General features: G+C 37.5%; 1 protein-coding gene across 1 annotated transcript in view; it reads left to right on the plus strand.

Moving 5' to 3' along the window:
• Positions 1 to 15192, plus strand: part of Thsd7b (thrombospondin type 1 domain containing 7B) — a 715164-nt gene that overhangs the window by 195685 nt on the left and 504287 nt on the right. The window contains 1 exon segment of the mRNA XM_047545870.1: positions 3656 to 3904. Coding sequence (XP_047401826.1) covers positions 3656 to 3904 — 249 coding nt within the window.

Raw genomic sequence — 15192 nt, forward strand, 5'->3', positions numbered from 1 at the left:
AAATTAAAAAAAAAACACACACATCAATTTGAGAATAGTGGTCATACAATGGGAGATGGAAATGCAACTAGGATTGTAAAGACTCAGGGAATTTACCTGGATTCGTATTTTTTTAAATTTATTTGTGAGAATCTGGGCCAAATATTAGCATTTACTTGAAAGGTATCAGAGTATATGCTTTATTAATCTATTTTCTGTGTGTTTGAAATATTTAATATTGTTTAAAGTATTGATAACAGAAGTGCTAATGAATTAGGGGTACTTCACTGCTGATTCTTATTTTGGAAATTTCCTTATATTTCCAGAAGTTAAAAAAAAAAAAGAGTAATTTTTAGGTTTTTAAGTTTTGGGTTTTGAAGATTCTTTTACAGTTGAATACTTGCAAAATAATTTACAGATGACAGCATGCTCTGTAAATGTCAAGGAGGTATAATTACCACAGCATCTCCTGTTCAAAAGACAAATCAACAGTATATGTCTGTTTTATTAAAAAGGCACATTGCCTTCTTTAAAAGAATTGATTCCCATTTCTGTCTGTGGATAGTAATCTTCGTGGACTGTAGTTTATAAGGTGATTCCACTTACACTAAAGGTTACCGCAACTCTTGGGGGTGAGCAAATCACATTTTATTTTTTTCTCCTACATATTATGAAAGTAGGTAGTCAAGAAGTTAAGATTATTCTACTATATTGTGATATAGAATCTAGGATCCAGATATTTCTGTCTTACCACCTATTGTTCTTTCCTCTATTCCAGTTAAATGGAATCTTACTAATCAAATTAGATTTCATTATTTTAACCAAGGGAATGGACTGTTGTAGCTAACATTAAAATAACCAAGGGGACAACTGCTTTATCTTGACCAAAACAAAACAAAACAAAACAAAAAAACTTCTACAAGACAAAATAAGAATTTGAATTCCTTTCCAAAAATGCAAAAGCCTCACTTGGTCCCTGTAAGTCCATGCACTTACTTTTGTGGTTGGAGACTAGTGTCTCCAGTGGGAAGAGTCCAGTCCCTGTGACAGGGATGAGAGTGGAAGCTGGTAAGTGGGAAGAGCCAAGCCACCACTTCTACAACAGACAGAACTAAATCCTGCTGAACTTCATGAAGGGAAGAAGAAAGTTCATCTTGGAAATTGAAACTCATTTCTAAAAACATTGAAAAACTATTAAATTTCTGAATTAATTTGCCGAGGCAAAACAAATGCCACACACCGGGTGGCTAAGCAACAGAAATATATTTTCTCGCTTTCTAGAGTCTGGAAGTATAAGATGGAGGTGTTGGCAGTGTTCCTTTATTCTGAGATCTCTCTCTCTCCTGACTTGTGGCTGTCTTTATGCCTTTACTTAGTCTTCCCTCCATGTCCCTGTGTCCTAATATCGACTCATAAGGACACCAGTCATTTTGGATTAGACCAATTTAATGCCTCATTTTTAATCAATCACCTCTTTAAAGACCCTATATCCAAAAATGAGGTTGCATTATGAGTTGCTGAGGGTTAGAACTTAGTTTATAATGGTTTCAGAAAAGTCAAAACCTAGAAACTTCTTGTTGATTGACAGTTCTGTTGTGTCACACAAAAGAATGAGGTAGCTCCCTTACTCCCCACCTCCACATTGCCCAGTGACAGTGACCATACATTCTGTTGGGTGGAGCTTTATAGGAGAGGTTCTTCCTAGTGCATTTTCATTCCAAGTCCCCTAAACACCATATTGGATTAATGACAATGAAGCATATACTGTTCTTTTCATTTTGGAATGCTATTATAACCTAAATAGATTGTACAAAAAGAAAATATTGAACCAAAATTTTGTTTTATGTCTTTTTATCTTTTTCTATAGAAATGCCATATTAACTATCAATGGCTCACTGAAGGATGCCAGTATGGAAATATCACTATAATTTATTTATCAATATTTGTTTTATTCCTCTCAGAATACTGTCTTTTTAAATAGTAGCTTCCTTATACATGTGTTTTCCCAACTTATTAAATTGTTTGTAGCCCAGAGTTCATAGGCTCAATTTTGGAAGTCGGCATTAGAATATTGACTTTTCTTTAGTGTACATTTCTATGAAAACTACCCTTTGTCTCCCAAAGTAATGAATGCCTTTGAATGAATAAGTGAAGGGCTAACAATGAAGTGATGGAAAAAATGTCAATTAATATTTGAAATATTATATTCCTATGAGTTTGATTTTATTCCACATACAGTTAAATCCCAGTTTCTTAGGCCATGACATGAAACCTTTTCAGGCCTGCTTTTGAAGAAATCCCATACCTAATATCTATCTGATTTCTTACTTTCAGCAAAACAAATTAACTTTTAGTTTTTCCCAAGAGTGTTTGTAAAGGTTTAACAACCCATCCTTAGGGGTTAGGAGGAGGGGGTTTGATTTATAGCAATTGTCAATTTCTGTAGTGTAAATATTCCCACCTTGGCCAATTTCAGGTTACTTACATGTAGTCAGTTGTCTTGCAGAATTCCTAAAAGTTAAGCAGTTGACTCTTGGGAGCTGTCTAGCCAGCTCCAGTATATGGCTGGTTCCCTTTTCCATGAAGTGTGATTTCAAGGCTTGAATATGCTATCCCCTTGACTTATAATAGCGTTCCCTTTGTGCCTAAGAAGCTTCCATTTATCTTTTAAAATTGTAGCTCAGCTATCCTTCTCCCTGAGCACCACCTGTCTGGCCCTGGGTTCATCCCCACTTCACCAATGCTGGTGCCCCTCCTCATAAATGCTTCTATGTCAGCTTCATGACAATGCCACATTATCTCATCCCTTTATTTATGTTTTGCAATTAGACTTTCAGTCTACTTGATTTCACTCAAATTTTCAGATGAGGAAATTGATGCTTAGAGCCTAACAGTGTGAGGAAACAATCACTACCTATTTCAAAAATTGCTCAATACTTAAAAGAATGAGTAGATGATTCTAAAGCTTCCATTTACCTCTGTTTGGTGAAGAACAGATTACATAGCCTCCCTGGACTTACGTTTCCTTATCTGCAAAGTGAAGCTAATACAATCTAAGTTCATACCATTGTTGTTGTGATCTATGAGGTGCAGCACAGTTGGGATCCAGTCCATAAATGGTAACAGTCGGCTGCATCCTCAGTGAAATACCCTAGAAGGACTTCTGTTATTTCTGATAATGCTCTGGACAGGAACAAGGTAGGCCTACCTTCCATATGTATTTTGCTGAAGTAAAACAGCTCATTGGTTCAGGCAAAACAGAGTACACAATCTTGTGGGTTTTTTTTTTTTTTTCTTTTTTTGGTTCCAGGGATTGAATCCAGGGATAGTTAACTGCAGAGCCACAGCCCAGCCCTTTTTAAATTTTTTATTTTGAGATAGGTTTTTGCTACGTTGCCGAGGCTCACTTTGAACTTGTGATCCTCCTGCCTCAGCCTTGTGAGTTGCTGGGATTACAGGCGTGTGCCACCAAGCCTGCCTAGAGTACACATTCTTAAGAGTGATGTCCTCTAGTATGCTTTCATTGATGCCCCTAATACTTTTCAAGAAGTAAATATCTTCCTCTTTAAAGTTTATACTGAATTAAACTTTTTTTTCTTCTCATGGTCAGAACTTAAACTTTTATTGATTGCATACATTTCATCTTGTCCTCCTGTTTTCTGCTATTGTCCTTCAGCCTTTGTATGCAGGACTTCTTCCCATTGACTGTTCAACCCTGTGTCATGCCAAAAGACTGCGAAACCTCCGAGTGGACCTCCTGGAGCCCCTGCTCCAAGACGTGCCGTTCAGGGAGTCTCTCACCAGGATTCAGGAGCAGGAGCCGGAAGGTGAAGCACATTGCCATTGGTGGTGGAAAGGAGTGTCCAGAACTTCTAGAGAAAGAGGCCTGCATTGTTGAAGGAGGACTTCTGCAACCATGTCCCAGGTAGTGTGCATTCTTTGGTGCAAACATTTTTATTATATGACCTCATTTGGAGAGGTGATAGGGATGTTGACAATAATAAAAGTAGCCATGACTCATTTATAGAGTCTTTCCTTGGTATGGGAGTTCCATAGTTGTCATTATAGGGTGGTGGGCTAAGAGCATGGGTTTTGATGCTGACTCCCTAAGTTCAAAGTCCTGCTTCTGTGGCTTTCTAACTATATGGATTTCATTCAATTACTTAATTTTAATACCTTCCTTTACTTACCTAAGAGCAGTACTTACTTTACCTAGTGCTTGAAACATAGTAAATGCTCAGTAATTATTAGTTATTATTACCTAACATGGTACACCTAATTCTAATAAAAACCTCTGAAACCTTCCTAGTAATTTTGAATGAGGCCAATAATGGCCACAGAGTTTAAATAATTCCTGAGGTGGCATTGCTAATGAGTGACTAATGCACTTTCAGTGGTCAATCTTATTGCTACTCTGTAGCACTATTTCTATTTCAGAATCCTTAGAAAGCAAGAGGGAAAAAGGGTTATCTATTATTTACTCTGTTTCAACATGTTGGCTTCAGTTATAGTTTGCCAGGTTATATTTCACCAGATAAAGGCCTCCTGCATATTTTCCTTCAGATTGCTTGCTTACTCGGGGCTGGCTAGTTCTCATACTAGGAGAAGTTGTGTAAGACTGGCTGTTGATAAATCTTTTAGGGTTGGATCTGTGTGGTAATTTCTGCTGGGTAGCTGTCCTCAACTTTATATTTATTTATTTATTTATTTATTTATTTATTTATTTATTTATTTATTTATTCATTGATTTTAGTTGTAAATGGACACAGTACCTTTATTTATTTATTTTTGTGTGGTGCTGAGGATTGAACCCAGTACCTCACGTGTGCTAGGAAAGTGCTGTACCACTGAGCTACAACCCCAGCCCCTGAATTTCATCTTTTAAACCCTATCTATTTAAAATAAATATTTTCTATATTTTCTTACAGTCTTAATAAGATTTGAGAATCATGAACCCAAACAAAAGCAAAACAAAGAAAAAGCAATTTCTTGGGTGAATTAATCATTTGGTGTTCTAGGAAGGGCAGTTGGGTATAACCCACTAGGTGGACTGATCCTGGCTATTCCTTCATCCTGACGTAATGTATGTTTTGCAGTAAGAGTTAGAAAGGCAAGTTTTTGTTATGAGATCCTTCACTTTACAAGTGAAATCAGTGTTGATTGAACATAACCTTTACAAGTTGGACTTTTTTTCCCCAAAAGACTCCTTACTTCAAATGCAGAGGAGGCGGATGCAATTTGTGAACCTTTACACACTAACCCACAGTCTCACAGAATTCTTGTCATTGTGTTCATTATATGTCTGCCTTTCCAAACACTAATTTTTGAGCAGAGGAGAACTTGGAGAGGGCATGATTCTGGGGTCTCTGTTCCTTTGGAGATTGGATATACTTGAATTAAAATTGCATCTCTATGACGTACTAGCTCTATAAGCTTGAACAAAGCTATGCAACATCCCTAAGACATTTCCCTTTTCAGTAGAATGTGTCTAAAAATACTGTCTGTGTTATACACTTAAAAAATGAGGCCAGATACATAATACGCCTGGTCCAGTACATGGCACACAGGGGTACTACCAAAAGGGTGGCCATTATTGTTGCTTATTGCAGGTGGACTTGTTTCCTCCATTAAGAGAACTCCTCCTTTCTTAGGACTGCATGCTATAATCATTTCATTGGATAGAAATTTATTTCTTCTGAGAAATTTGGAAATCATTTTCCCTATGGAAGTATAATTCATAAGTTTTCTCAACGTTAGGTAGGCAGGAATGGAACCTGGGTTAAGTGACACTGATATTTGTGCCTTGGTACTTTATTCTTTTCATGGAATGGCCAGTGATAACTTCCTGCCACTTTCAATAATTGGTTTATCTGTAGACCTACCTCCATTTTCTTTTTCATAAACTATTATAATCCTGTTGAAGTCAGGGGAAAACTTTCCTGATGATGCTAAGAAAGTTGGATTGCACTTATATTTGTTAAACTATGCCTATCTTCATTGAGTATTTACTGTGGACCAATAATTATAACAGATTAACAAATTAACTAATTATAAAGACTATTTAGAATAACTACAGTTTATAATCCAAATGGGGCAATTCTGTGAGTGAGAGATGTATAAACTGACATTGTTAGGATTGAGTTCAGGCTGTCTCTCTTGAGATGGCCTGCAGTTTCCCTTGAATGCATTTTTCCTCCTTTACCCACAAATACATCTCTCCCTTGAGATATCCTGCAATTTCTGTTGAATGTGTGTCTGCCTTGCTAAATAAATCTGTCACTGAGGGAAAAAAAAGTTTTAGCTCAAGTCCTTCTGGCTCTTAAGTCAGTGTTCTTCCCATTACATCACACTGACTCTCATATAGGTTCAGTGAAGACTGCACCAATATAAGAAGATAAGGATATATATATATAAGATATATATAGAATATATAACCTGATCTTACATATAATCACATATATATCTTATTTCTTCATATATATGTGTGTATACACACACACACACACACACACACACACACATATATGCAATTATATGCACCATCTTTTTTCTCCAAAAATTTTTGGAGTTATAATAATTCAATATGTACCTAAGATGAATTTCTTTATTGATCTTCAGTTAAAATTTTTTATTTTATTATTTTTTATTTTTATTTTTGGTTATAATCTTCATTTGATTGATCCTTAATGTCTGAAAATTGAGACTGACAAATTTCACTAGTGATGAATCTGGCCTCCTAATTCTATTATTGGAAAATGTTGTTGATTTTGGAACTTATTAAAAACAATAAACCTCTTCAAATGGTGAATCTTTAGGAAGTAGGTGTCTTGGAGAATTCACTGAAATATCAACCAGCAATTCCTGTGGCAAATGATGTGTTAACTAATGATTCTACTTGGTCATGGGAAGAAGAATGAATAAATAACAGCAGCAAAATTAACATCAGTTGACATTCTTATTTGTCTGAAATCTGAGCTGTGGCCTCTACCACAGGAAAGATATACCACACAGAATAAAGGTTGTGCATTAACTTCTGTTTCTAGTTTGACATCAGTGATTGAAATTCATTGTGAACAAGGAAAATGGAAACAGAAAATCTATTAGGGAACGGAAATACGCCTTATCCTTTCCCAGAATTCATGAGCAATTCTTATGCATCAAACAATTAATTCACTCCATTTCTCCCCAGCAGTAAAAGTACATTTCTGTGAGTCTCGTATTATTATTTTTTAACTGTCCCAGAATGTGCTTTGGCTTTTACCCTAATCTGTCATATTTGCAACTGAAGATGTGTTCATTCATTCATTAAGTACCTGCTGAGCTCTTGCTCTATGCCAAGTATTATGTTAAGTGTTTGGGGTATCTCAGAGAATACAATAAAAAAATTTCCCTCCCCTCATGAAACTTAATGAAGGTAAATAATTAAGCTATACACTTGATGAATATGTTATGGAAAAACAAAGTATTACAGCAACACTGGGTGTGGTGTCACATGCTGGTAATCCCAGTAGCTCAGGAGGCTGAGGTAGGAGAATCCTGAGTTCAAAGCCAGCCTCAGCAAAAGTAAGGCACCAAGCAACTCAGTGAGACCTTGTCTCTAAATAAAATACAAAATAGCGCTGGGGATGTGGCTCAGTGGCCGAGTGCCCCTGAGTTCCATCCTCAACACCCCCCCCCCCAAATAAATACTAGACTAGAGCAAGGTAAAGGTAGAAGCTTCTGGAATACCGAGATGGGCGTCAGCTCAGATTATAGAATTATGCAGGGTCATTAGAGAAGCCTCATTTGAACAAGCAGTGTTGAAAGAGGGGATTGGTATTTAAAGGCAGTGAGTAAATTAGCTACTTAGTTAATGAGGGCGAAACATCCCAAGGTATAGTAGAGAAGTTCTTTAGTCCTTACTTGTTAATATTCTTCAGTTGCATAACTCTGTGGGACACTCTCATCAACTGGGCTCTCTTTGCCAGCATTTTAACTATGAACCCTGAATGTCAATCCCTAAGGCATGATAAACCAAGGAATGCAACCAAGAGGAGTCCATCATGGAGTTACTCTCTGGAACCAGTAGAAGTTGCCTTGGACAGGTGACTGAACCTGAAACGAGATAGAAACCAGTCTATGTTATGCAGATACCAGATATTTAAAACCACATGGGAGTTAGCACTCGGTAGCCTTAAATTTGTTTCAGAGATGTGGGTTTTGAACAAAACTCACAGACCCCAGAAACTGCTTCCTCCAGCATTATACAGTTGACTGGTGATTTTATGCTCCCCCACCCCAACTGCACATAATACTAAACAGAGTATACCGGAGGGAGGGAATGGATATGAGAGAGACAGGATGAATCTACTTGTCACTTTCCACCTTCACTCTTGCTGTGGTTCTCTGTGATCATCCGGCATTGTCCTCTGTCCCCAAATACTGAGAAAGATGTATTGTGTGAGAAAGAACCAAGAAAAGAACCTTGGAACTTGGTTCTTTCCTGTGTCCTGATTAATATCTAAAGCATGAGATCCTACATCTCAACCAAGGGGACGGTGAAATGCATTTTATCACCTGAAAGGATGTGGCAGCTTTGTTTACTAGACAGGATAAAGACAAGGGGCACAGGACTATAATGCTTTAAATGCTTCATGTCACAGGTCTGAGACACAACCTGATTCTGGGACAACTATGACTCAAGATCCCTTGTGCTTAAGTAGAGAGCGCCAGTCTAGCTGGAGACACAAGAATATTGACAAAACGTCAACTGCAGACATCTTTCTCAGAAGTGACACCTCAGATGACTCTCTAGCAACTTCTGCCACCCCACAGGGAGGCAGCAGTTTTCATGTGAATATGGCTGTTCTGTCTTTTAGATGATCATTTAAAGTTGAAAATTGAATAGCAGACAGCATTATTAAATGGTGACAGTGACCAACACAGAGTAAAACTCTTAAGAAAATCTCAAGGCAAAAGTTTCATGGATGACAGTATTACATAAACTGTGATATTACCACACAGAATAGCCAATTTGTTGAAAATCCTTTCAATACTCTAGTCTGGCACTGAATAGCTAGACTCTTTTATTCCATGTTTCCCATTTCTGGTATGTATGAATTGATCCTAAGTATGGGAAAGCTTGAAATTCTTTATAAAATATCGGTCTGTGCAAACTCATGCTGAGAGATCACCCTGGGTCCCTTGGACCCCACGTTGATTTGCTTGTTAAAACAACCAGCCTGATTCTCTCTGACATCTTTTTTGAGGCACTGAACTCAATTTTGGATTTTTCTACATGGAATTATTCTTCTTGAGAAAATTCTGAAAATTAGTTAATGGAATTTTAAAGGTGGTGCCCAGGAATGGAGGGAGAATGAGAATTTGCCTTGATTCTGTGCTCCCTTTGCCAACTGAAACAGCATGACATGTCTTTGAAGTGATGTTTACTCAATACCTGCTTGGGCCTGCCACTGTGTTAATCACTGAAGAATTCAGAGAACAGAGATTTTCAGTCACTTAGCTTACTTATCTTAGGAATCTTTTCTACTTTCTTCTATCAGAACTAGAGCATGCAAAACATCATCACCATGTCCACTAAAAATGTATAGTAGTTTATAATGTTCTCATTCATCACCTCACACATGTGGATGTAAGCTATTTTGTTTGTTTCTTTTTTTTTCTCCACCTTCAAGCAGCATCTAGAAAAGTGTCTGACTCATAGTAAATGCTCAGTAAACACTGGATGAATGAAAGAATGTTCAAGTGCAGGGCACCCCAGAATAGTATCATTCACAGAGTACTTAATTCTGCGCATATAGTTATTAAATAATGTGCACAAAGGACTCAGGTATTTTTACAATGAGAAACTGAAATTAGCATCATCAAGGAGATCAAATGAGGACCTCTATCCAGGACAGGAATGGACATGTGGAGCTTGCCATGGTCCAGAATGGCCATCCTGCTCCTGCTGGCATTGTGTCTGGTTTTCCAGATGAAAATATGTTGTCACTGGTTACAAGAGTTGCCTCAGGAAGGATGAGGAATGAGATCACAGTTTAAATTTGTGTGAAGTTTACCTTCTGACACACATCACCAATTGCATTTTTTGAATCTTCTCCCATTGATTTCTATCACTGTACCTAATATCCTACACATAACAGGGACTCACAAAAGGGTTGTCAAATAAACTAAGGGGTTCCCTTAGAAAGTGCTGTTTTTAGTTAGTTAAGCAGCTTTTCTGCAGCAGGAGAGTAGAGGAAGTCCAACATGCAACTCTCAGGAGAATCTGTTTTAGGAAAGGAACAACAGTTTTTAAAGAATCTGGAAATTGTTTTCATAGGAGACTGACACCTTTTTATTGGGTCTGCCTCTTCTGGTGCATGTTGTTTCATGAGTCCCCATCAGGCCACTTGAAGTTCTCCTGGATGGAAGATTTGTTCCCCAGCTAGTCTAAGAAAGTTAACGTACTGTTAAGTGCTGTGCATAGCGATAGAAGTCCATTAATAATACATATGGAGTTTGGCAAGCAAAGCCATCTGCTGAAGAGCAAAGAGCTTTACACTTCAGAGTGGCTTTCCATAATCAATAGCCCCACTCTACCCAATAAAAAATTACTAGAGCATAAAATGTATGAAGCTTGATCAGTTCCCTTTATTTTGGTCATCTGTTCAGCAAAATATGACAAGTTAATTCTTTTCTAAAAGCCTTTACAACTTTAAAAGGACAACAGACATTATCATAAATTAGTCATGCTGCAGTACACTGATTTTTAACATACACTCACATTTAATTTAAATACCTTGCACTAGTATTACAGCCCAGGAGTGTTTGCAAATCTATACGTGCTCAGTCAAAACATGACTATTAACTAATGCAATTATTCTTTCAATCTGCCATCATTAAATCACTTAAGATTCTATTCCATGTTGCCATGCTTTAAATCTAATTTAATTCAGAAGAAGGAAAAAATAAATCCACACTTTGTAAGCAATTCTAAGACTTATAAAGGTGATACTGCTTGGATTCTAAAGGGCAGAGGTTGCTGTAAATATGTGCTGGCCTGGGCATCTTATTGCTATTAGAATTACTTTATGTCACATTAGTAGGATGAAGCTCTTTTAAGAATTGTCACTGAATGTGCCAACTTTCCTAATTTAGACTTTGATAATTTAGGCTAGCTCTACTCATTGCTTTGCAGCAATGAATTATTTACTTCTGTCCCCTCCCCCCTCTCAATTTAGGGACTAGTTTAATTATGACTCTCTAGGTTGCACAGCATGACTCCCAGGAAGCCAAGCTGGAAACCTAAGTTATTTAATTCCAAAATCTTGAGTAGGCTTTCTTAATCCAAAATTTGCTTCCTGTATCTCTTGATGAGGATATATATTTCCATAGTTAGAAGATTCCTTTCTTTGAGTTAATCTATTTCTTTTTTTTAAGCTGCATATATATCTCCTGAGAATTATAGTATATTAAATCTTAACTGTTTCTACCTTATGTGGATACATTTATTGACTATTTCCTAAGAGCAGACTTTAAATATAAAGAAATGTGAAGAAGTTGGGCAATGAGTTTCAGGGGAGAAAAGTTGTATGATTGTCCTGATGTTTGGGATTTTGTTCCCTCTACTGGGCTTTGTGACTCAAGTATTTAGTGCCTAGAAATCACACTGCTAATGTGTGGGGCAAAAAGAAAAAAAACGTTGAAGTCATTTATCATGCTTCTCTTTCTCTCCAATCACATTTCTAATCTCTTAGAAGATTGTCTCCACCTTCAAAATATATCCAGAATCTAATCCCTTCCCACCACACTCCCTCTCATTGCTGTGGCTGAAACTGCATGGTCTCCTCTAGACTTCCAGAGGCCTCCACACTTCTCTGGCTTCACCTCCCCATTCTTCATCCAGTAGCCAGGGTGCTCCTTTGAAAGGTTAAATTGTAACACCATGTCACCATTTTCCTCAGATCTTCCATGATTTCCCATTGTGTTTGAAAAACACATGCAAGAGTTTATATATGGCCTGACTCTTGACTCCCTCTCATTTCCTGTCTCTGCCCCTGTACCTACATCCACTTGCCCCAGCCACACTGGCTTTGTGCTGCCCATAGAGTGTGTCAAGCACTCTCCATCTGGACCTTTGAACACACTCTTTTCTCTGCCTAGAACACTTCTTGTCCACCTAGTCTTGTGCTCACTGCCTCATTTTGTTTGGGATGCTAAGGATTTTCCTCATATGGTGCTGAAATTACTCTGCAGTTTATCTGATACCATGTTATGTATTGTTACATTTTTGCCTGACTATCCCACTAGAAGACAGTCCTCCCAAGGTCAGGGGCTTTGCCATGCTCACTATTGTCTAAAATCATCCTCATGGCATGCTGGAGCTCAAGAATGTACTTGTTGAAGGAAAGGATGAGTGAATGCATGGATGAGTAAGTGATTCACTTGCTATTTGGGCAGGCCTGTTTCATTTGTAACCCAGCCTGCTTGTTAGCTCCTTTCTGTAATCAGTCTCTTAACATAATTTTATCTTAATAGAATGGCACTATAGCAGTTGTCTTCTCTGCAGATTCAGGATTTGAGTTGTTAGCATTTCCCTTCTCAGATGTTTGGGGTTTCAGAGTGGCTGACACTAGGGACATTGAAATCATTCTCACCTGAATGGACATCAGGATTGTCTAATACTCAGAATGATTGGGGAACAGTATGTAGTGTTTGACTTCAGTGCTTTCAAAAGCCATTCACCTTTAGAAAGTTGGCATGTGTATCTATTAGTGGGAATTTTGAATTTTTATAATTAGAGATTTCTTTATTTGGCTTACCTTTGATTCTATTTCTAGCTATTTTTATCTCCTAAAAATGCTACCATTTGGTTCTTCGTAACCACAGTGCTGAACATGAGTGGCTATGAAATATTCTTAAACTGTGTTTATGTGTGAGAGTACAAGAAAAAACATTTTGGTAATATGAAATGTTACGTGATATTGGCAGTAGTCACTGATGATATCATTATCACCAAGATAACATCTATATATGTAAATACACACACATATGCATATGTACCTATATGTATATATATTTGTTATTGTTTCAGTCAATAGTGCACTTTATCCAACTAATATCAATATTTTTTGTTCATGTTAGAGTGAGGCACATGTTTCTCTATTGTTTCCTGAAGTCCTGATTGGATTTCATGAGTTTTCCATTCATTGTTTTAATTCACCAGAATGCCATTTCATTAAGAAGATATGCTTTAAAATCAGATCTACCTGATGCTGAATCCTGTTCTCCCTTTACTTTTGTGACCTTGGAAGAGTTACTTACTCTTTATACCAATTTTCTCATCTGTGAAAGAGGAAGTGATATTTTCATCATAGGGTTGTTGGGAAATTAAATGAAGCATGTACCTAAGCTCATTGGTGCAGGGCCTGGCATAGAATAATCAGGCAGAAAATGTTGACCATTATATTTATTACCTGAAGGATATGTAGTGATACCCTAGTAGCCCAAATAAATAAATGCCATGTTTATTCTATTTAACCAGACCCTCTGTAAAAAGCAATTGATCCTCTGCACTTGTAAGGGAAGGGGGGCACAGGGATTGATTTACTTATTTTATTCCATGTTCATCTGCTCAATGTGAGACATTCACACAGTTCACTTCAAAGTGCTGCTCACTCCTAAGAGGTGGGACTGTGGTCTTTGAGGCTCACCATTTTCCCCTCCTAAGCAGGAGGACAAAATGATGCATTGGAAGCCATCGGAGTGGAAGACAGCAGCAGCAAGTGGCCTGGTCTTTGACACAGTCTTAGTCATTAAAGAGACTATCCCGGGAATCAGGAAACCAAGTTTTCCGGAGGCCAGAGGACTGTCATTGTAACAACTTCTAAAGGAAAAGGGGAGTAACGTTTAGCTGAGCGGACTCCTTTGATTTCTTATTCTGTCAGATCCTAGAGACACTTTCTCAGGTTGGTGGCGTTCAGGGTGCTTGGTTTTCATGGCTGCCGGGTGATTTGTAACTAAACATAGATAGGGCTTTTGAAAAACATAAAGTAAAAGAGGATGAGCAAAGACTATGAAATGATCCACATTCAAAAAGGAGTAAAGATGTTTCTGACGGGATGCTTTTTTCCCCCTCTGCTTCTTGCTGGGTCGGCATTTTCTCTGAGGTGGTAAACAATAGTGATAGTGATAAATGTCCTAACTTTTTTTAGAGATTTTTCCAATTGCTGGTGAATGAAAGTTGGGTAGTTTTGGTTAATGAGCTACCAACAGAGTTTTTGTTATTTTTTGTAAAACCATAGTCATTAAAGTTTCCTTTTCATTTTTCTCTCTAATGACTTCCAAAATCCCTTCATGCTAATTTTTATAAGGTCATGATAAATTAATTGAAAAAGCAATTTATACAATATGGCCTATTCTTTTCAAACAAGCAAACAAATTAATGTGACTTGCTGTGATTCTAAAACTTTATTTTTTTTTAATGCTATTTGATGAACTTGGGTTGCCATAATTTATACTGGCAAAACTGGATCTCTAATATTAGGACATCTGATGAAATCCTCATAAATCAAATGGTAAGAGTGTTTGTGTGTGTGTATGTGTATTTTTGTGTGTGTGTGTGTGTGTGTGTGTGTGTCTGTATTTGAGGCAGCAAGGGACAAGTAGTACATGTAGAAGGACATAAGAAAGGGAATTAATATTTAGTGAATTTATATACCAAGGTCAATACTGGGTATTATTTTCCCAATTTTATAAATGGAAAAACAGAGGTTGGGATGAAGTCAAATGACTAGTTAGTGGCAAATCTCATATCCAGATCAGATCACTATGACACTAAAGCAACCTTGTTATCCATACCACATAGACCCCTGTTTGTTGGTCTTTCTTATTGCTTATGTCATAGCAGCCTTGAAATCAACTTCTGTATCTCACTCCTCATAAGCCAGAGAGTTCTTCCTTTAGGGAAGTCTTGAAAGGGGAAGGTTTGAGAACTTAGTAACCATCCAGCCATATAGACACCAACTTGATTGCATTTGCCCCTGGAATACAGAGCTGTGTCCTCAGAAACAGGAAGAATAAGTCATGTACTTGGGTGACTATGGAGTTATGATAAGAACTCTGAGGAGGAATGACTTTGAAGCTCTAATTCTAGAGAATGGCGGTCTCTAGAGAGAACTGGTCCTCTCTCAGTCTCTCAGTGCCAGGAATTAGAAACATATTGCTGTTTCT

The sequence above is a fragment of the Sciurus carolinensis genome, chromosome 3, assembly GCF_902686445.1.
Source record: "Sciurus carolinensis chromosome 3, mSciCar1.2, whole genome shotgun sequence".
Classification (NCBI taxonomy): Eukaryota; Metazoa; Chordata; class Mammalia; order Rodentia; family Sciuridae; genus Sciurus; species Sciurus carolinensis.